Source organism: Bubalus kerabau, chromosome 2 (genome assembly GCF_029407905.1).
Source record: "Bubalus kerabau isolate K-KA32 ecotype Philippines breed swamp buffalo chromosome 2, PCC_UOA_SB_1v2, whole genome shotgun sequence".
NCBI classification, from domain to species: Eukaryota; Metazoa; Chordata; class Mammalia; order Artiodactyla; family Bovidae; genus Bubalus; species Bubalus kerabau.
This window is the reverse complement of record NC_073625.1, coordinates 56,819,211-56,842,806: the sequence shown is the minus strand read 5'-3', so window position 1 is coordinate 56,842,806 and position 23,596 is coordinate 56,819,211. Positions and strand designations below refer to the sequence as shown.

Below are 23,596 nucleotides of genomic sequence, written 5' to 3'. Positions count from 1 at the left end.
GAGTTGGTAATGCCATCCAGCCATCTCATCCTCTGTCGTCCCCTTCTCCTCCTGCCCCCAATCCCTCCCAGCATCAGAGTCTTTTCCAATGAGTCAACTCTTCACATGAGGTGGCCAAAGTATTGGAGTTTCAGCTTTAGCATCAGTCCTTCCAAAGAACATGCAGGACCCAGCCTCCTTTCTGCTTGCTAATTCTTGTGACCCGCTGCTGCTGGGAGGGTGGCTCACGCTTCCCCAGTGCTGCCGTGCGGCGGCTTGGCCCCCAGGTCTCAGAGGGCTTGGAGCTACAGGAGAAGGGATTACCTTTACAACATGGCACCCACGGAGTGTAGATGGCATCTTTTTATCCCCAGATCCTCGAAAGCTAAAGGTGGAATGCTGAGTGCTCTGGTCCATGGATAAACCCACCACCAAAGGAAGTCAGGGGGAGCCTTCCTACCCTGCAGGGCTCAGTCATCCGTCACTCACGGCTCAGCCATAGCCCTGCTGCTGGCCACCCAGCACGTGAGGGCAAGCCCACCATGACCCTGGGTGCACGGGGCCTCGATATCACTTCCCTTCAAGTGCAGCTGGGGGAAAATGGAGCCAGTGGTGCTTATTCGGGAAGGAATTACAGAGCAATGGAGCAGGGGACTGAATTCTCCCTCCTGCTTCTTTCCCCACCCCCTCCCCAGGCAGGAACCAGGTGTCACTGGCTGAGATGAAAACCTACCTGCACAGCACCTCTGAGCACCCCTTCTTTGGACTTTCTGGGAGCAATGACTGATCTGAAGTCTTCATCTTCTTCAGCGACCCTGGGACACTCTCTACACTGAACCCCAGCTTGGCTTCCATGGGCCTTTTATCTCTTCTAATAACCTTGAAATGTTGGTTTTTCTACTGTGTACATGCTCATTTTCATGCACATTGTAGAGAGCTTAGCCCAAAGAGCAAAATCCACCTGGTCCTAACACCATCTTCAGTAGAACTTTTGACTACTGTTTGGCTAATGCCCTCTTCCTACCCCTCTCTCCCTGAACTCGACTCTCTGAAGCCACTTATTCCTTACTATATGCAGAGGAATTTACAGCTCAACCATTAGACTGTAGACACACAATCTATTTGGATCTCTCCTTAATTTCTAGACTCCCCCTGCTTGAGGGGGAGTCTTGGCTCTCATGTAGGTGCTTTAAGCTCGGAGGAGGGCCAGTGAACATCCTGTTTTAATTTTATTAGGTAGGGTAACCAGCAGGATGTGTGTTGATGGGTGACCCTTTATGCATGGCACTGAGGCCCAACAAGAGAATCTCAGCCTCTAAAGATTTACCATTTCAGGTCCTCTAGGTGGACAAAGGCTTCCCAGGTGGCTCAAATGGTAAAGAATCCACCTGCCACTGCAGGGGTTGCAGGTTCGATCCTTGGGTCGGGAAAATCCCATGGACAGAGGAGCCTGGCAGACTACAGTCCATGGGGTTGCAAAGAGTCAGACACCACTAAGCATGCTTGCACCGCAGGTGGACAAAGAATAGAGGATAAGATAAACTAAACACGTAAAATAACCAGAGGGTGTAAGAACACCAGGAACCTGGGAAGGAAAGTACACGCTCAGAGAACAGCAATGAAGTTTTCAAGTTAATCATTTATCGCTTTTAGTAACCTCGCTATGTTGGTTTTCTATTGTATACATGGTCATTTTCATAATTACACTTCCTTATTTCCCTAAGTAGCTTAGTCATACATCAAGTAATTTTTCAGGCACACCCCGGAACTCCCCTGCCATGCTGATGCTTTCCTTTGACCTTCTAGTTTCTACTCCTGCTGTTTGCTTCCAATCTCCTGCTGATTTGAGTCTACCTTCGATTTTTCTTTCTTTCTTTAATATTTGTTTGGCTTCCCTGGTCTTAGTTGCAGCATGTGGGATCTAGTTCCCTGCCCAGGGATTGAATCTGGGCCCCCTGCTTTGGGAGTGTGGCGTCTCAGCCACTGGACCACCAGGCAAGTCCCATCCCTTCACTTTTTCTTCCTGTTGCCTCCCATTTAACCTTTCCAAACTGCCTGACTGCTCTACACCCCTGTTAGTGGTTGCTAGATGCCTCCACTAAAACTTGACATTCTGCCAGGAAGAAAGGACCTATAGCGACATAGTTTTATAATGTCACCAATCGGATAGCAAATCCTTCAAAAGAGTCATCCGCTGTATCTCCATAAAAAGCTAAATAAGGAACCCTTTTACTCAGATCAGAGATGACTGGGGGCAGGGGATAGGAGACCTCTGGTGTTCCAGTTATCAGATCTGCGAAAAAATTTTTTTTAATTTCTTCAATCAAGAGGCTTTATGCCACTTCTTTCCTGTTAAAGGTGAAGTCTCTGTCCAGAAGGTGTAGTGGAGAGAGCTCCAAGATATATTTGAAAATGTTCAGTGTCAGCTGACGTGAGTGTAGAAAAGGCCCATCTGCTCCTAACAGAACCTGGGGTCAGTGGGATTTGCAGAACCTCACTGGCAGGACAATGGTGGGTAATTCAGTGGGTGCTGGCATCGTCAGCCACCAGAGATGGTGTGTGCAATCTGGGGAACAGAGTAACAGAGGGCTGTCTTGTCACTCCTGGAGGCACCAGCGAAGCACTGGCGTCTCCGTGAGAAACCACGGCTAACGACTTACAGGCTGGATGTCTGGCTTCATGATGAAAGTAAATATTAAATCAATATTTACTGCTTAGTTTTGCACAACAAAAACTAGCGACTGCTCACCTCCAACTGGTAACGTTTCTATGAATAAAAGTCCTAGGCGTGCTTCACTTTCCCATCTCTGTGACCTTCTGCAGCAATCCTTCCCTCTAAGAAGGAGCGAATCCCTGGAGACCAAAGCTTTTGTTGGGGTTTCTCCTTCACGGCTGAATTCTGTCCTGACAGACGTAGGACCTGGTATCTGGGGATACCCATTTACTCATTTTTGTTCTTAGTGAAATAAGGTTCCTCATTAATGAAGCAGGTTAACCAGCCGTCTAGTCAAGGCTATGGTTTTTCCAGTAGTCATGTATGGACGTGAGACTTGGACTGTAAAGAAAGCTGAGCACCAAAGAACTGATGCTTTTGAACTGTGGTGTTGGAGAAGACTCTTGAGAGTCCTTGGACTGCAAGGAGATCCAACCAGTCCATTCTAAAGGAGATCAGTCCTGGGTGTTCATTCGAAGGACTGATATTGAAGCTGAAACTCCAATACTTTCGCCACCTGATGTGAAGAACTGATTCATTTGAAAAGACCCTCATGCAGGGAAAGGTTGAAGGTAGGAGGAGAAGGGGATGACAGAGGATGAGATGGTTGGATGGCATCACTGACTCAATGGACATGAGTTTGGGTAAACTCCAGGAGATGGTGATGGACAGGGAGGCCTGGCGTGCTGCAGCTCATGGGGTCGCAAAGAGTTGGACAAGACTGAGTGACTGAGCTGAACTGAACCAGCTGGCAATAAACTTATTTCCCTGTCCTTAAGGGGGAGAAGCCCACTCAGACAGGCAGGGAAATGTGGGTGGGGGGAATCACCTGATTCGGCACATACTCTGAGAGCAATGGTGCTGAAATCCCCTTTCATGCTGCATCACCCCGCCAGGTGAGCCAGCCCAGGTGCTCAGGCTGGGTTGCAATTCTGAGTGTCTGAATTCGGCTAGACTATCACCTTCCTGAGGGCTGGGATGGTATCCAGCGCCTTAGATGAAGATCTCTTCCAACACTCAACACAGAGCTTGACGAAGGCTTGGGTTACCTATGGACTGGAGAGAAAGGAAGACCTCTCCAGGGAGAAAGAGATGGTTTCTGGGCTCTTTACGTCATCCTTCTTTTAAAAAAGAAGGAGGTGAGCAGAAATAAGGAAAAGAAACACCAAAGGAGGTGGGGCGGTCAGTCTAGAGGTTCCCAGATGCTCTTAAGCTAACAAAATGAACAAGAGAAGGACTGAAGGACTTCTCTTCCCACATGGATGCTTTCTGGCTTAAAAATTAATTCATTTTTTCAGAACTTGTGTTAAAGTGTCAACTGCTCTAATAGTCCAAAACCGAGGAAACCTTTTTCTGCTAACTAATCAAAAAAAATTTTTTTTTACCCCAGGAAGCTATGTGTGTGTGTTTTAAGTTGCATCTGGCTCTTTCTGACTCCATGAACTGTAGCCTACCAGGCTCCTCTGTTCTTGGGCTTCTTCAGGCAAGAATACTGGAGTGAGTTGCCATGCCCCTCTCCAGGGGATCTTTCCCACCCAGGGATTGAACCCGCACCTCTTTTGTCTCCTGCACTGGCAGGCAGGTTCTTTACCACTAGCGCCACCTGGGAAGCCCAAGGTTTGCTTAGATAACTATATAAAAGGCTTCCCTGGTGGCTCAGACGGTAAGGAATCTCCCAATTTGGAGACTTAGGTTTGATCTCTGGGTCAGGAGGATCCCCTGGAGAAAGGCATGGCAACACAGTCCAGTATTCTTGCCTGGAGAATTCCATGGACAGAGGAGCCTGGTGGGCTGCCCACGGGGTGGCAAAGAGCCAGACATGACTGAGCAACTAACACTTTCACTTTTCATATAAAAGGCAGGAGTGCTAACACTAAATATATATCAGTGATTCTCAAAACTGACTGCATGTTTGATTCAGCTGTGAAAATTTTCTACACTGAGATTGCTAGCCTCCTATTCAGAAATTCTGTTTCCCAAGGTCTGGGGTGGGATCTGGGGAACGTGTCCTTGGAAATTGGTACCTTGTAAGCAAGTCTCAGCACGATAACGGCAGTCAGCTCCGAGATGCCTTGTTTCATTGCCCAGCATCATGGGGCTCTGATACGGACGGTATCCTCCCCAGATTCCCGTGCTAAAGTCCTAATTCCCGGTACTTTATACATAACACCCACACGCTTGTTGGTTAGTTGCTAAGTCGTGTCTGACTCTTTGCGAACCCACGGACTGGAGCCCACCAGGCTTCTCTGTCCACGGGATTTTCCAGGCACAAATACTGGAGTGAGTTGCCATTTCCTATTCCAGGGGGTCTTCCCAATGACCCAGGGATTGAACTCACATCTCGTGCGTCTCCTGCATTGGCAGGTGGATTCTTTATCCCTGTGCCACCTGGGAAACCCTACTCTGACCTTGGCTCTACTCAATTTGACACTGAAAGAACACTGCTTTTGTCTGGGTCTGTTTTCTTATGTATAAAATGAGATCAATTAATTGATCCTTGAGATCTTTTTTGGCTCTAGCAATTCTCAACTTTTCAAGAGGTATTAATTCACTTTCTTTAATAGTTTCCTAAAAACTACATAAACCGTGAGGTTCTCCTCTTCTCAACCTGCATTTTAAATGCATATAAGGAACTTATTTGTACGTTTTATTTTACAGTACTTTATGTCATGGGTTTAAGGAGTCATATTTGAATCTTGCAGCTTCATCTATTTTGCTGGTGTAACTTACTACCTCTGTGTTGTACATCCTCCTATTTCCCACAGGTTGGGCCGCTGGGAGAGGCTCGAGGAAATGGAATTGTCACTTTGTGGGTCTTCTCTCCATCTTCAGGGCCACTGCACTAACGCCTTGAAACGAAGACATTTCAGGTGCAAAGTGCAGGCTAACGACCTAGACTAACTTTGTATATGTTGTTCAGCCCTTGGGTACAATGTGATTTTCTATGACACTCTAAAGGTAAGATTGGTTACTGAAAATTATTTACTATCACCTGGCTTGAGTTAGAAGTCACATGATTTATTTAAAAGTCCAGGAATAGGGACATGCCTGGTGGTCCAGTGGTTAAGAATCCACCTTCTAGTGCAGGGGACACAGGTTCAATCCCTGGTTGGGGAACTAAGATCCCACACGCCACAACTAGAGAGCCCACACACTGCAACTATTGAGCTTCCTGACCCCAGCATAGTCAGAAAAAAAAAATCCAGGAATAAATGTGTCAAAAAAAGTTTTTTTCAACAAAAAGCACCGTTCCACCTCCGTTTTTATTTGTAACTTGTTTTAAAAAAATGTTTCACGGCAGTCACAATGTCTTTAAGCCAGGCATTATCCTTAGTATTATTTTGACATTTCAATACAAAATAAGAAGCTGAGATAGCATACATCCCCATTGCCTTGACCACAGTAGTTATAAGTCAGAATGAATAAAAACCAGAAGCAAGAAAACAGCTGCAACTTGAGCAGGAATGGGGATTGTTTTTTCAAAGAAGAGATACTTGGATGATTCTAACACCAAGCAAGAGTGCCTTTATGCCAGTTGCAAACAGGCAGCCAGGTTCACCTACCTCCACCACTCCATGATGGATGGATGTGTACTGTTTCTTCTTCAGCATCACCAAGGTGATGACGATCACTGTCGCTATGACAACACCGCCCACCATGAGCCCAATGATGGCACCTTTGTTGGAACCCACATCTTCTGCAAAGAACACCTTGAAAACAAATCAAGAAAAAGGATTGTAACTACGGGAGATGTATGGATGAGGAATGTGAAAAGTTTCAGTATATCCAGTCTACATTTTATGCCGTAAGTTTGAATTGTTGGTCACTCAAATTATTTGGTGCGCACTTGAAAAAAAGCCAAATAATACTGACTAAAAATGACATCTTCAGTCTGTAGAATAATGCACCACGTGCCTTCCTCAGTCCTGGAATGGCCACTCCCTCCTCCCCCTCCCCACCAATATGTCTTTAGGAAGGCCAACAGCAGCCCGCAGGGATCTGAAACCCTCTGATAGGTGGACATTCTGTTAAGTGGGGGAGGGCAGCTCTTAGATCTATCAGAAACTGGAAAGGCACGGTTCATGATTATGAAAGGAGGCCAGTATCTTCCCAGTCACAGCAGGTTTAAACTGGGAGACCTGATGCGTGAGAGCTACGCCTTAGGTACTTCTCCAAAGTACAGATGCCGTCGTTTTCTTAGAAGGACATTTTCAATACACAGGAACATGCAATCTAAGACAAAGGCATTAAACAGAAGAAAACAGGCATCTTGTTACCTACTTTAAGCCCCAATAATTCTGCAAGACACTAATTAACCTTGAGGAGCATCATATGCTTGTAAGGCACTTATTTCAAACAGAAGCAGCAGTCGGCAACAAGATAAGAATTTTAATAGCCACACATTGACACGTGCTTTCTTACTATGATGTCTCTGGCAACCCAACTAAAAATGTTTTAGTCTTGATGTTTATTTGAGTTAAACACGAAAAGAATTTAGAGAATACTGTGAAGAAGAAATTTATTCAGTGATAAATTTATTATACTACATTCCTTCATACTGTTTGTAAAAGCGAGTCATTATTTTTCGTCTTTACTTGAACGGAATTATAAAAGCACACAGCAACTTTTATCATCTTTTATGTAAGGAGATGCTCTTATGCCAGATCATCTGGTTTAATTACTACAGAATATATACCATGTTTGCTATATAAATTAATAAAAATAGCTCCCTAAATACTTTTTTGATATAATCTCAAGAGAGCAGAATGACAGTGAAAACTATAACTGACATCCTAGCAATCTGAAAAGGCAACATGAAATGCAGCAAATAAAGTAAATTTCGAAAAGAGTTTTATTCATGGTTTATCTGCAACAAAACTAGGAACTGTTCACAATCATGCCCCTTTCTAAACAAATATACTCCCTCAACATATTTGTAAAGAACAAATCATTAATCAGCTAGTGATACAAGTGTGAGGTAATCGGAAATGTGTGTAAGTCTGGACATCTTCCTGTGTCTTTAAGAAAATACTGTAATTTTGTAATATTCATGGCACTAATTATAGTACATTATCTTATCAACTAGTTCAGGAGACGGAGCCGATTCTCATAATCGCTGCTGCCAGCCCTAGCCACTGTCGCGTTACAGGAGTTCGTGTAATTGCGGAGATGGGTTTTCATGACACAGGCACCAGAAAACACAAAGCCACACATTAATCTTCAGCTATCTGCCCCACCAGCATCCAACTCTTTAGCAGAATTCCCAGGTTTTTTTTTTTTTATTAACCTCTTCAGCATCACCCAGATCAAGAGTGGCCCTGATTCTATAATAACTGACACTGGATTAACCTTCCAAGGAAAACCATGCTTCAAAGAGTTCAGTGTGCTTTTACCGAAGAGATTATGGGAGTTAAAATGCAAATCTGAGCTGCAAGTCAGTTTTGGGTTTGCTCAGTCGTTTATAGCGAAAAGAGGCACGCATCATATTTCACAGGTGCTTCTGTCGGAGTTTAATACTTGGATTTATAAATTTTATTCACAAATATTGGAAAGACAGTTTTCCCTTGAAAGGGAAAAAGACACATACACTTATATACACACACAAACAAAAATAAAGTGCCTAAGAGCGTCCTTCTCAAGGATTATTACTGCTTTCAGAATTTTACTACCACCTTTATTCACTACTGAATGTGCAGTCAAATTATTTCCATTATTAATTTAAGCCATTCACTGGACTTACTCTTAAGATGGGAGGAGCCCTAACATCATGAAGGACTGTTTTACCTGAGGCTTTTGGTAAAGGGCTTTATGTAACTACCTTAAAGGGGATGATGGGTGTTTTCTGATTTACTCCAATTCTAGCATTTGGGGGCGGGGAAAGGGTGAGTGCATCTGAAAAGGAAGCCACTGTCTCTCCTGGCCAAGTCTTCTGCTGAACAGCACTGCTGAGGACAGCACTCATCCACCCCTTCTGCCCATCTCCAGAGGCCCCAAACATCCTGCCCCTCAGGAAGAGTTTAAAGGCTGGGCAGGGAACCGAACGATGGGCAAGGGAGAGGCGAAGAAACCCAGGGAGAGAGTTCCAAACGTGAAGTTAAGCAAACGGCCAGGAATGCTGTTTTGTGAACCTAAGTAGTATTTGCACCTGTTTATTTGAAATTTTGATCCTTCACACAAACATACCAAAAGCCTGCTGTCCTAGAAAACAGACAGGAAGTTAATTAAAATGGCTGCTAGACTAGAAATTAATTCCATTTTAAGTCATTTGTGGGTTTAACTGCTTTCTAGACCAATTTTTGTTGCTGTTCAGTCACTAAGTCGTGTCCGACTCTCTGTGACCCCATGGACTGTAGCACACCAGGCTCCTCTGTTCTCCACTATCCCCTGGCATTTGCTCAAATTCATGTCCATTGAGTCGGTGGTGCTATCTAAGCATTTCATACACTAAGAACTACCATTTAAAGAGCCTCTTTTTCTTTTCTTCCTATTTTCATCATGCGCCTATAGGCAAGCATGTAATTTTTGTTTTAATCTTTTCCTTAACTGGATTTCTGGCCCAGGAGGAATGCGAGTCATTTGTCAAGACAGAGTGGCAGGAAGAGGTAGATTATGTCACCTACCAATTTTTATTTATTTATTTTTTAAAATTTCTATTTTATATTGGGATATAGCCAATTAACAATGTTGTGATAGTTTCAGGTAAACAGCGAAGGGACTCAGCCATACACATACATGGATCCATTCTCCCCCAAACTCCCTTCTGATCCAGGCTGTCACATAACATTGAGCAGAATTTCCTGGGCTCTACACTAGGACCTTGTTGGTTATCCATCTTAAAAATAGCCGTATGCTCAATGTCCATCCCACAAGTTCATTCTCTAAGTCTGTGAGTCTGTTTCTGCTTTGTAAGTTCATTTGCATAATTTCTTTTTTCACTTACCAATTTTTGATGATGAACTTCATATCCTGAATCATGTCGGAATTCTGCATCCATCTTCACTTCAGAGATCTCTTCTGTCTTGATGTTTGTTAATCCCGAACCTGTATGACACCGTAAGCATCGTACCATAATCAAAACACGCAGGCCAGTCCATTTGTTTTATCTATAAACAATATCATTACAACACAAAGCCTACCAGAAACTTCCTCCTAAGCCTAAGTTAGACGAAAATAGATTAACGACTTTCTTCAAGAAAAATGACACCCTATATTTAAATCCTTAAGCACTGCCTTTTTTAAACAAAAAGAAATTAAAGATTAAAGAAATTTGAACTTAAGGCTTCTACTGCCTTTAAGCACATGCTATAATTTTTTTTTCTTAATGGGGAAAAATAGAAGTTAAACGGTAGTTGCGAGGGTGGAAAGGATTTGTTCCTAGAATATGCTGGCTTGGTTTAGGGGCTTACAGCTTAGCCTATAATGTGTCTTTTTCCTTCAGAAAAAGTAATAAAAGGCTTTAAAAATGAGCATTAATTACCTGGTAGAACAAAACTGCTACTTTGGGACTTTGTTCCTATTACAAATAAATTATGCTCATGCATCTATGCAGTGGAGCTCTGTAAAAATCGTATCATTTATTTAGTTAAGCGATTTAGTTACAGATATTAATACAAAATGTAACTGGTTCATCTGCTGAATAAAGAACTGCAGTACATAATTTTTGAAAACTGTTTCTGTGGGACTAAGAGATTTTCTAATGTACTAATGCTTCTTTATAAATTACTATATAATCCTTACACTAATTATTATCATGAATTTAATTTTTCTGATGATAATTTGAAGTTTAAAAACAAAACGCAAAGTAATTTTTAAAACCCAAAGTGAAAGAGTGCAGTATAAATATGATTTACATGTTGTAGCATTTAAATATCAAAAGTCTGAATTTTAGGATGAGAATGGCTTCTAAAATCACCTGTTTTCTGCTCTTCCCACCCAGAGGTAAACTCTCAGCTCTACTTGAAAAGAGAGGAATAGATCTGTTTGCCTGCATTTTCAGACAGCTTTGTCTACTAGAATGGTGTTTCTTACACTAAGCCAAAATCAGTCTCCTTGTAACTTCCACTTTTTGTCCAACACAGAACAAGCCTGAACCTCCTTTTTGCACAATAGCCTTGTACAGATCAGAAACTCAAGAAGAGATGTCACGTTCCTGCTGATTTTTCTCCTACTTGGGCTCCAAGTTCCTTCAGCTCCCATGGGACCTAATTTCTTGCTTTTGGTCTATCGCTCTTACAATCTTGTCTACAAGGTGCTGTGAACCCTGTCACACATCTTGTTAAAAGTGAAAAGCAATGTCCACAGCATATGATGGGCCAGTCTAACAGCACACTCTATACAAAAGAGAAAAGGGGATAATTTGACAAGATCCAGGAGCTCATGCTGGTTGTGACATGTCACTGATTCCTTGGCCAATTGCTCCAAGAGCTTCCATTTAACAACCTATTCAAAAACGGACCCTAGATCAATGTCAATCTCCATCCGGCGTGGCCTGTGATGCTGTCTTCTGCTCATCAGAACTATGTTTTTCTTATTCCTGTCTTCCCAGGTCTTGCTAGTCCACAAAGATCAGTGAGAGTGGTTCTATGATCTTGCCCTCTAGTTCTATTAGCCTGTGATTTACCTGGGTCCTAGGGACTTACACTTGGGTAGAGAAGTGTGGTAGTTTGAAAATATAGCCACTAATTATAGATACTCTTCCCATCAAGAGGTGGGACTTAATTCCCTTGCGATTATATAGAGAGACTTGCTTCTATATATAGTATATATAGAGACTTGCTTCTAATGAACAGAATGTAGCAAAAGTGGCGGTGTATGACTTGAGACTGGATTGCAAAGGACAGCTTCCTTTGTAATCTATCTCAGACCAGTTGGTCTGGGGAAAGTTGGCTGCCATATTGTGAGGATACTCAAGCAGTCCTTTTAAAAAGATTCACATGGGCAGGCACCGAGGTCTCCTGCCAACTGCCACGTGAGTGAACCATCATGGAAAAAAACCTGACCAGCCCAGCCAAACCTCAAGCCCTCAGATGCATGGAGCTACGACAGATGTCTTGATTGCAGTTTCCTGAGATCCTGAGCCTTAAGCATCCAGCTATGCCATGCCTGAAATCCTTGAAATTCATTGTAAGAAGCGAAATGTTTATTTTTAAGTTGCTAAGTTATGGGGTTATTTATTATATAGCAGCAGATAGCTATTACATAAGACTGTGTGCTCAGGTGTGTCTCTTTGGGATCCCATGGACTGCGGCCTGCCAGGCTCCTCTGTCCATGGGATTTTTTTCAGGCAAGAATACTGGAGTGGGTTGCCATTTCCTCCTCCAAGGGAATCTTCCTGACTCAGGGATCAAACCCACGTCTCCTGCGTTTTCCGCACTGGCAGGTGGGTTCTTTACCACTGCGCCACCTGGGAAGCCCATTACAAAGGACTAGTGCCTTCTTTTCTCATCTTCATCTCTCTAGGGCTTTGATTTCCTTTTAACAAAAGACCATTCTCTTCAATATACACATCAAAGACGGAAGCACCCTCAAAGCGGGACAATTTCTCCTTCTCTCATCTTTTAACTGGTCCACTCAGCGCACTGACTGTACCTGACCCCTAACCCTGTCACAAGAACTGTCAGGCTCTCCATTCTTATTTATGCTCCTGCCTTAAAATGATCAGCACTTTTAATACATTTCATCTTATTCTGACCTCTAACCTTCCTGATACAAATTTTTATTCGGTTGTGACACCAATTTTTGTTTATCCCTCATTTGTTGTACGTTTTTCTCTTTCTACAAACCCTTTTAAATCTGAGGTCCTTTTAGAACTAAAGTCATTTCTTTATACCTTACCTCTTTCTGTCATCAGGATCTAACAATGCAACAGTTAAAGCTATATTTCTGAGATTTTTAAGAAAACTGTCTTGAATACTCTTTCCTTCGAGATTTGTGAGACAAAATAACCACATTATAAAAAGGTAAAGAATGAGCTAGCTCTTCACTCAAAATTTAAAAAACCCACACTCTCGATGTATGGCAAAACCAATATAATATTGTAAAGTAATTAGCCTCCAATTAAAATAAATAAATTTATATTAAAAAAAAAACAAAAAATAAATAAAAATAAAAACCCACACTCTTTTTGAAAGGATACCCAGAGTACTTTCAATGGTCAAAAAATTTTTAAATTCATGCAGTAAGTCAGAACAACAGATTATTAATTATGGCACAACAGTTTGCGGGGCTTTCAGCAGAAAAAGAGTTCATTTTTTGTACAGCATGTATAGTCAGTCACCAAAGAGCCTTTCATTAAGCAAATCTCATTTAAAGGGGAAAAACTAATAAGCTTTCACCAGGGAAATATCATTGATAATAAAAGCTGAAACTGTGTCTAGTGATATGTGATGATTTAAGAAGATGCACATAAATCGCGTGGACCTTTCCTTGCAGGTTCACCCGATGCCATCCCTGAGCTGCTCTGATTCTACTCTAAGCCCTGCTGGGACTCTTGTTCTCTAAGTCACGGTGAGTCAGGAACAGCCTGCTGTTCATTTGAAGAAGCTTTCTCAAAGGATCTGGTTTTCTTTATTAGGACTGGAGAAGGGTGGTTAAATTATACTGGAAACATACCTCAGAGACATTGGGGGTTTAGTTTCAGACCATCGCAATAAAGTTAATATTGCAATAAAGTGAGTCATACATTTTGGTTTCCCAGTGCATATAAAGGTTATGCTTCCACTGTGCTGTAGTCTATTTCTAAAAAACAATGTGTGTACCTTAATTAAAAATACTTTATTGCCAAAAAAGGCTACCCATCATCTAAGCCTTCATCGAGTTGTAATCTTGTTGCAGTAGTAACATCAAAGATGATTATCACAGATCACCATGATAGAATGATAATAAAGAAGTTTGAAATAACCTGAGAGTTACCAAAAAGTGACCTAGAGACAAGAGTTGAGCAAATGCTGCTGGAAAAATGGAGCTTGCTTATCTCAGGGTTGCCACAAACCTTCAGTTTGTAAAAAAATGCAGTAACTGTAAAATGCAATAAAGTGAGGTATGTCTCTATTTGTCTTCTTTATTCTGGTCAAATGCTGTAACTTGTCCTTCAGAGTCTATTTCTCTCAGAAAGTAAGGCTAGGGGAGTAGCTATAAAGGTCACTGTCCCCAGAAATCACTACTGATATTATGGTTTCCCTCTGTGACACTACATTCTAGAAGGTACTGTGTCCTGGTATTTCAGATATGAAAGTCAAGGAGAAGTCCTTTTCCTGAGCTGTGATTATACAAAAGCCCTTTCTCTACTTGTTTCCAAGTGACAACAGCGATTGTGTAAAAAACAATGCCATCAATTGAATGACGTGATGGGACAACCTTGGAAGGGTCTTCTAAGTTCAGGAAGAATACCAATAAAATTCGGCACAGTAGATTCAAGCATGTGGTCTCAGAAAGTGTGATGACGAAGAACCAAAACTAATGCTATTCAATAGAAAATGTAGGGGGAAAATTGATCCACATTTCCAAAAGGCTCATTACAAGTGCAAAAAATACAGGGCATATGTATATCTTAATACACACGCAGCAAATAAAGTTATTCAGAAACATACCTGAGTTAGAGTCTCCCTCACTTTCTGAGGATTCTTTCCCACCTATGGCCCTCTCCTGGCGGAACTCAAGTTTTACAGCAGTGTAAGAAAGGAAGACTGGCCCCGGTCATTCTCTCATCCGTACAGAACTCTTCTCCTCTTTGCAAACGGATGTGCTCCAAACCTTTCAAAACCCATCCTGAAGTTCATCTCCAGCAATGCACCCATCGGTTAATGGCCCACCTGCTCACATTCCAAACATCACAAGATGGTTTACACTTTCTGTTGCTTTGAATTTCCCTGTCTTTCTAATTCCATCTCATCTTTCTAAATATGCAGTGTGGTTCTTCGATGCTACTTCAAGTTCCTGAGAGCAAGGACCTTATCACTTCAACTCTTTTAACCCTCCAAAGCAGCTGAGGGGTCTTCGTAAAATAACAAAAGGACCTATTGCCAATGTTACAACAGGGACTTTAGAAAAGGCTTCTTCCCATCTCTATATATCCACTAACTCTTAAAACAAATTGCTTTCATTTAAGAATGTATGGAGAAGTCCATTTCATGTTTAAAAAAAAAAAAAGACTTCGGTGGTGTTACCTCTTCCTGGGTATTTCAGTAGGAACATACTGGCCCTGTGTGCCTAATATAGCAACTTAATAAAGCTTATTGAGTCAGTGCTTCTAATTTACACTGTATGCCTGTGGATGAGAAGCATCTCTTCCTTTAAAAATAAAGTAGGAAGTGCCATGAAAAAATGGCCCAAGGCAAAGGACCAACCTGAGCCGGTCTCAGATGCAGTTAGAACTGAACCAACCCTCAGCCTTGGGTCCTACCAGTGGGCTGAGCAGGCTGGGGATGTGTCAATTCCCTGTTCCTTGAAATTCACTTGTGTGACACAGGCAATAAGGAAGACGTTAGGCGAGCTGAAGCTGTGCCTGACTTACTATAATTTATGTCTCTGAAAAGCCCTACAGAAAGGGATCATAGAATCAAGGAGATCGGCTGTCAAGATCTGTCCCTCCACAGTCCCTGATGCCCTGTTAATTACACCGCAGAGGCATGAAGAAGCCACAGGCAGACTCTGAATTTCTCCTCTATGACGGTGGTTGGAGGCAGATGCAACCTGAACCTGAGCTGGAAGAAAGAGGGGCAGGCTCCTGCTTCTGGCCCTGCTGCTGGCTGCATCTGAACAGGGGATCAGAGGTCAACAACTCCTAGCATTAACATGTCCCTGTGAGGTTAGCGCCCTGTTCCGAGATGACTGCAGGGGACATTATGAGGATACAAGGGAAAATATGGGTAGGGTTGCACTCTTGGGAGTAAAATCTTTCCAAAATATATACAGAGATTTGCCAATTCAGTTAACTTCTCTCCTCTCTCTGATCCACTGAAAGCAATGCTGCCAGCAATTGGGTGAGGTTGTGCATGCGGTCAAAACCAGGCATGTGTATGTTTCTGTTGTGTGTAAAAGTACATTTGAGACCTAGGCTCAATACAGAACAAAGGTGAAAATGCGTTTCTTCTTAATGCTCGGGAAATTACCAAAAAAAGAGAAGTGTCCATACTGGTGTTAATGGGAATTTAAAGTAGCATAAAAAATAAAGGACTTGTATGGACAATTAGGCATGGAACTTCTGCTGTGTTTTAGACACTCATCAAGAATAACCATATACAACCCACAAAAGATAAAACGGAAATATTTCTGGGCTCTAAAGATATTCCAATTCCGCTATTTTTAGGAAGACACGTCTAACAAGAACTGAAGTTTGAGCCGGGTTCAGTTAGAAACGGAGCATCCAGATACCAAATAAGAAAGGAAGAAACGAGATGCTCCTAGAAGTAACCAGGTCGCCACCAGCTGGAGTCTACGTCTGTGCAGGTCTCCATTTTTCGAGGAAGGATAGGGTCTCTAGAACCCTCTCCACTTAAAAAAATAATTAAAAAAAAAGAAAATCCCAAGCATTGGAAGGGCTCCTTTTCATTGTTTCAAAAGGAACGCTCAGAAAGAATTAAAAAAAAAAAAAATCACCTAATTAGGGACTTGGGAAATGAAGTGTAAGGGAAAACAAGGGAGAGTTTTAAAGTTTGGTTTCCACGGTCCTTTCGCATCCTGCTTCTCCAACCTTGCAATGCGGAGGGACTAACCCCGGAGAAAGGGGCTGCGTCTGCGTAAGCGCGGGATGCGGGGTGGGGGGAGGAGGGTACCCGGGTTATACCTGGTCGAGTGGTCAGTCCTCGGTCGGCAGCAGGGCGGGCGTCAACAGGCTCGACTGGGTACAGGAAGCAAGACACACAGAAAGCAAACAAGACAAATCGAGATGGTTAAGTTGTGGCTCCTGAACACAGCGCAGGGAAAAAAGCATGTGCAATACACAAGTCATATATAAAAAAAGGAGCAGCCAGAAAAGAACCACAGTTAATCTCCAGCATCAGGATGGGAGGGGTGCCACTTCAAAAGGCTTATCGCTATTGATGTGCCCATCCTGCTCCTTAAGTTTTCCAGTAAGAGCACTCACCAGGACACGCGGCAACATCAAAGGAGAGGGGCTGGTGAGAGTGGGTTTTCCTCCCAGTGAGTTTAGAGATAGTTTCTTGGCTTTTGATTCGAAATAAAATACATGATACCCAGTCCAGTGGAAAATCTTAAAGATAACTCCTTTTACAACTGTCCAACCTTATCTTATTTTACAGTTAATTAACTACAAAAGGACTCCGTTAAATCCCCAGGGGAAATGCAAATAGGAATTTATCAGGAGAACAAAGCTTCACCACATAATCTGCCATTTAGCGAATGAAAGCGTTCCCAGTTTGAGGGAGGCAGAGGTAAGCCAGAGTTTATCTCCCTCTCTGTGTTTTTTTTTTTTTCCTCTCCGTATTTTTAAAGACTGGTTTCTATTTAATAGATGACATACCGTTGAAATGTATGAAGTGAGAGTATTTCCTTTTGTGTTTGTCGACTTTCACAATTTTGGGTTTGACCCAAAGAAAACACTGAAGGAGGCACAATGGTGTCCACTATTATTTACAATTAGCTGGTATTGCCAAAGTGCTTCTGGTTCTCAGAAAATATTAACTTGAACTTACCCTGGTCTTTCAAGAAATGGGCAAGGGAGAGAAACAAAGCTTTTAGGATTAACAATGGACAAGGGGACATCGAAGCCAGGTCGCTTGTTGTTCTTTAGTCGCTAAGTCATGTCTGACTCTTTTGTGACCCCATGGACTGTAACCCCCCGACCCAGGCTCTCTGTCCATGGGATATCCCAGGCAAGAATACTAGAGTGGGCTGCCATTTCATTCTCCTTCTTCCTGACCCAGGAATCGAACCCACGCCTCCTGCATTGGCAGGTGGATTCTTTACCATTGCGCCACCTGGGAAGCTCAGTAAAGCCATGAAGGAGGGATAAAGCCTCTTGGGTATGGCCCTGGAAACAGAAAGGTAAGAAGATAAGAAAAAGTGAGCAGTGGTGTCCATGGGAAGAGAAGGTGTCCTAGACGGGATGTCATTTGGATCAGCAGTTTCAACAAGACCATACAGCTTAGGGATGCATACAGCCCAGGCATTCACAGATGGGATTATATGTCCAAGTCAATTTTGAATGCCACACATTGGCAGGAACAGTGAGGGAGAAGAAAATGGCAGCAAGCCAAGTCTTCAGAACAGGAGAAAAAAATGTTGCTGAGAATACCAAGACATTTGGATACATCCAAAGGAAAAGGTGATTTGGTTCTTTATCATGCAGCCTGGAGGCACGGGGGTGGAGACAGCCAAACCTGATATTTATAGTGTAAGTGACCAAGGGCAAATGACCACATCTGAGGCTGTGTTTTTAAAAAGTAAAATATTAATAGAAATAATAACTCTTACCTTCTCATTGTAACAAGGAAACAAAAATTTTTAAAAATCCATTTCAGATCGCAATACTATAAAATTGCATTTATTAAATATCCTACTTATGAATTAATCTATGACACCTATTGTAAGGATGACTAATACTCTGTTCACTATCAAATGAAGACCTACTTCCTTCTGCCACTCACAAATACATGTGAGCAATACTGTTTCTCTGTATTTCATCCTTTTTCCGTTGTATAAGGGGCCTTATTACTCCTTATAAAATGGTGTTCACGGAAGGATTATTGTACTTTTTGAGGACTTCCTGATGACAAGAGGCCCAAATGGTGCTTCAGTTGAAGAAAAAGACCAAAATCACAGAGCAAAACCTTCATCAGTGGTTAAATCATTAGCAACAGTGACTCAGGGGAAAGCAGTTGAGTTTGTGGTTTAAATCGTGGTTGAAGACCTGGTAGTCAGTCTCGGGGTCCATTTTAATGCCACCACTTGTACTTTCTGTGTTCCTGGGCAAATGTCATTCTTCTGAACCTCAGTACTGGCACAAGGAATCTAGGTTTTCCCAGGGCTGAAACATGCACATGAATGCCAAAGACCTTTACAAATGATGAAGCCCTATTCCTTGATTACTCAAAGGAATATGGAAACACATCAACTGTGCATAGAAAAAAGTCTGAAAGATACTACCGCAAAAAGCTATCATTAGTTTATTCTGGGTGAGAGATCACGCCTATAAATTTCTCTGCCTTTTTGTTTGAAGGTGCATGTATTATTTGAAAACAGTAATAAATACTTGTTCTGTTTTTTGGGAAGATAAACAACAATCGTTTTAGTGATGTAAACATTAGTTTAACAATGTGAGGCTGATTTAATATGAATAAATATTCAAAAAATATGGTATTCTTGTGTTCAGTGATCAGACACCTATGCATTTTTAAAAAGATAATCACATCACTCTAAAAAAAAAAAAATACACCGACAAGACAAAGGAGTGTATTATTCCCAATCCAAAATAAATATTTCTAATTTTTCAAATAGACCATTTACTTCTTGAGCCAGAAAGTAACTTCAAAATAAAGTAACTTCAATAGTGTTCAAAACATGTTACTTTGACTGTGTAGTAAATTAAACATAAGAAACATAAAAACTTGAGTAGAAATGTGTTATTTCACTGCCTGCAGCAGCTTTGCATCAAATAGTCCCCTACAAAAAGAGAGAAATAGAAGCATAGCAACTCAAGAACTTTTGAGTTTGTTGGTTCTGGTGTTCACTGTATTAATAATAAACCAATTCTAAGCTAAACGTTGCCCAGCATAAACTCTCCTCCCCACCAGTCCCAAGGTGATAGAAGGGCAACAGGAAACCAGTTTTACACGTAGATTAAGAGGGGCCTGAAAAGGCTTAGCTTCCAGGTTTGATGAAGGACATTATTTAATCTCATTTTCCCCATTTCAAAAGTGCTTTGTTCATTGTTGCATTATGGCTAAGTGAAAATGGACCAGGGGGCTATTTCTTGATATAATCACGCATATCCAGTCTTATAAGACCTTTCGTGCCTCTGGAGGAATATTAGAGTACTCTGTGTACGGGTTACATATAGACAAGCTGACTGCTGGCCACAAAGACTTTCCAGTAGCCATTGCATTTTCCGGATCTTCAGCCTGGCTTGTTCAGGCAGTCATGCAAATACAGAACAAACACAAATGCTATCAACACAAAAGCTTTCAGCCAGATGATTTCATGATCCGTGAGAACAACCGTTTTAGGAACAACAGCCTCACTTTGGTTTAGCCATTTCAGTTTTGTGGCTCAGAAAAACCACAGAATAAAAATCCCTGAAGGCAAATCGCAGCTGGTCAAAGAGCTTAAAATATTGGAAAACTGTTCTGTGATACACTTATTTTTTCAATATAAATTAAAAGAACGCCTGAGTGACTGACCCTCTCTGTGGATCTGAATGATTGTTCTTGAGAAAAACAACAAATTCTGGTAGGCCTTTGAAGCTCTAATGATGATAAGGACTGCAGGAACAATGAGAGGAAATCCTTTGAGAATTTTAGATATTTTCAATAGCCCTGTATAGGAGCACATGTCGGTAAGATAAGCAAGGAACGAGGCTCTGGGGAGAGGGAGAAGAGGAAGATAGGGAGAAAGAGTGAGATTTTAGGACTATTATATGGTTTGTTACATTCATTAATTTTAAGGATACAGTAAGTCTTCTACATATGAACCTTTGAGTGGCAAACTTTCAAAGAAGTGAATTGTGGTTGCATACTGAGTCACGTAAGTTAGTGCACGTGTCTGGGGTACACTGTGCAGGCGGATCCTCTACAGGTGGATGCGCTTTTCTGTAATTTACTGTGCAGTACAGGATAGGGTTCAGTAGTACAGTGTCTTTATTTCAAGCCCAGGGTGTCCAGACGCAAGTGTAAAAGCAGCTGGTACTGCTGTACTTTTCAAGGTACTGTGCTGTAAGGTGAAACGTGTTTTCTTTTTTTGTTTGTTTTACTTAATTCAGTGAGGTTTACTTTTTATGAATTGTGTGTCACTCTTTGTGACTCCATGGACTGTTGCCCACCAGGCTCCTCCGGCCATCGGATTTCCCAGGCAAGAATACTGGAATGGGTTGCTATTCTCTTCTTCAGGGGATCTTCCTGACCCAGGGATCGAACTTGTCCTCCTGCACTGCAGGCAGATTCTTTACCATCTGAGCCACCAGGGAAGCCCCTTTTATGTATTATTTGTGTGAAATGCATTATACATCTATTACAGTACAGTACTATATAGCCAATTGTGTTAGTTGGGTACCTAGGCTAACTCTGATGAACTTACGAATGAACTGGATTTATGAACATGCGCTCAGAACAAAACTCCAGTTCGTATGTAGGGGACTTACTGTATACTGTTTAGGTCATAGGGTGACTCTCTGAGACAAGCTGGTAAAACTTCTCTAATAAGGTCCTGGTTCTATTTTTTTAAAAAAGAAAGCTACCACTGAATGTTTCCTACATTTCAAGCACTTTACTAAGAGCTTTTCATACCATCTTATTTAACGCTCACACCCTTTGAGTTAGCAATTATTATCAACTTCATTTTACAGACTAGGAAACAGTCAGAGACACTTTGTGACTTGGCCCAGATCACATAGCTGGAATTTAAACTCTGATGCACAGCATTCTGGAGTGTGGGATGGTGGGGAATGTGGAGGTCTTTTGGACTGCCACTGTGATAGAAGGAGGGAGGATATTAACGGCATTTAATAGCTGGGGACCTGGGATGCTAGACAGAAAGCACAGGGCAAACTCATACAAATAAACATTGTCCTGCATCCCACACAGCTTCCTAAATTCCTGCTACATTTTTTGTTGTTGTTCATGTTAGTTGCTCAGTCATGTGCGACTCCTTGTGACCCCATGGACTGTAGCCCACCATGCTCCTCTGTCCACGGACTTCTCCAGGCAAGAATATAAGAATACTGGAGTGAGTTGCCATTCCCTTCTCCAGGGAATCTTTCTGACCCAGGGTCAAACCAGGGTCTCCCACACTGAGGGCAGATTCTTGACCATCTGAGCCACCAGGGAAGCCCTGGACATTTATGTATTGATGATTATGTGAGCCCAGAACCTAACTCAGCTTTACATGTAAACACAAATCATTTCTGCACAGTTCTTACTGTAACCTGGATCTTCCCAGAGCCCACCAATGGATAATATGAAGAAAAACTTTAATTTAGGACCTCTGTATCAGTCTGCATCTATATTTGTTACATCCATAAGGGGGCAGACGCTTGACTGCTATGTTTTGCACTGGCAGTCAAGCCTGAACACTTACTGAAACATTTACTTTGACGTCCATTATATTGACTAACCCCCTAAACACTGTCAGCTCATTTTAAGATTCATTAAGGAGACTTTTCAACATTTAGAAAAGGAGGGTTGGTCTGATGATGGTGAAAACCAGAATTCAGACTCTGAGATCTTAACTATTATTGCCGTCAATATTCTTCTGCAAGAGTTTGCTGTTGTTCAATAACAGCCTTATTTAATAAGAACATTAGCTTTTTTAATGAAGCCAACAAAGGTCCGTCTAGTCAAGGCTATGGTTTTTCCTGTGGTCATGTATGGATGTGCGAGTTGGACTGTGAAGAAAGCTGAGCACTGAAGAATTGATGCTTTTGAACTGTGGTGGTGGAGAAGACTGTTGAGAGTCCCTTGGACTGCAAGGAGATCCAACCAGTCCATTCTGAAGGAGATCAGCCCTGGGATTTCTTTGGAAGGAATGATGCTAAAGCTGAAACTCCAGTACTTTGGCCACCTCATGCGAAAAGCTGACTCACTGGAAAAGACTCTGATGCTGGGAGGGATTGGGGACAGGAGGAGAAGGGGACGACAGAGGATGAGATGGCTGGATGGCATCACTGACTCGATGGACATGAGTCTGAGTGAACTCCAGGAGTTGGTGATGGACAGGGAGGCCTGGCGTGCTATGATTCATGGGGTGGCAAAGAGTCGGACACGACTGAGTGACTGAACTGAACTGAACTGAACTGATGTAATTTTTAATTGTGATGATGTATATGTATAAGAATACATATAGGGTCAAGATAAAATACTTAGGGCATATGAAGGCAGATTTATTTAACTGTTGGTACTATTTATGTTATTAATATAATAAATGCAAAGTTCAATTTCCTTCATTAAAGACAACCAAGGAAACATGTATGCTGATATTCACATATGAAGCGGTTAAGCTCTTAATACTTGACAGAGAAAGGGAAATTTTGAAATTCAGGGAAGGCAACACCTTCAGGGATTATTATAACTTTTTGCTATTCTCTATTGTGCTATGTGGAGCTACACACTGCACTTCTTTGTCTTCACTAAATTTGAAGAGTTAACATAAACAGGGCTACAGTATCTTTATCTTCATTAAGCTTTGCATGATTCACATTTTTAAAGGAAATACCGAATATTACAACAAACATCAACGTTAATATCTGTGAATTAATTTCACTCTGCTACTAATTCAGCTTCTGTTGTTATCTTTATAAATCTCTTCCCATAAACTTTACCCATAAATAAATTACAATTTATAGTCTCTATTACTTGTGTGTGTGTTCATAAAAATGATTTAGGTAAACTCTAAAGTACGCTTTATCCTACTTTTCCAAAATCAATACATAACTGAAAATATTAAATGGGAACATTTCATTTATGGAAAATATATACTTAAAAGATATGTGAAAGGTCTTAAATTATAAGCAATTGATAGGCAGTTCTTTATAATTTTAGAAGCACACTGGAGATGAATAAGTTCTCAGTAGCAGGGGTAATTTTTAATAAAAATAGAGAATAATCTATGTATTTAAGTTTTTCTGTTAAAAGCTAAAACCTGGACATAAATGACAAACTACACATTTAACACTATTTGGTATAAAAGGGGCATAAAGGACTGCAATTTGCTACTAAAGTTTGTGAGACCTCATAC

The 23,596-nt window shown here is 41.6% G+C and overlaps 1 protein-coding gene across 6 annotated transcripts in view; it reads right to left on the bottom strand.

The window, feature by feature from the left end:
• The window catches only part of APP (amyloid beta precursor protein), a 307,623-nt gene that overhangs the window by 6,330 nt on the left and 277,697 nt on the right, over positions 1-23,596 (bottom strand). For 3 of the 6 annotated variants that reach the window (XM_055567762.1, XM_055567760.1, XM_055567757.1), the window contains 3 exons: positions 16,476-16,529; positions 9,633-9,733; positions 6,256-6,402 (listed from right to left, as the gene is read on the bottom strand). In XM_055567762.1, coding sequence (XP_055423737.1) covers positions 6,256-6,402; positions 9,633-9,733; positions 16,476-16,529 — 302 coding nt within the window. The remainder of the gene's footprint in view (positions 1-6,255; positions 6,403-9,632; positions 9,734-16,475; positions 16,530-23,596) is intronic. The other 3 variants (XM_055567763.1, XM_055567759.1, XM_055567761.1) reach the window with 1 other exon arrangement.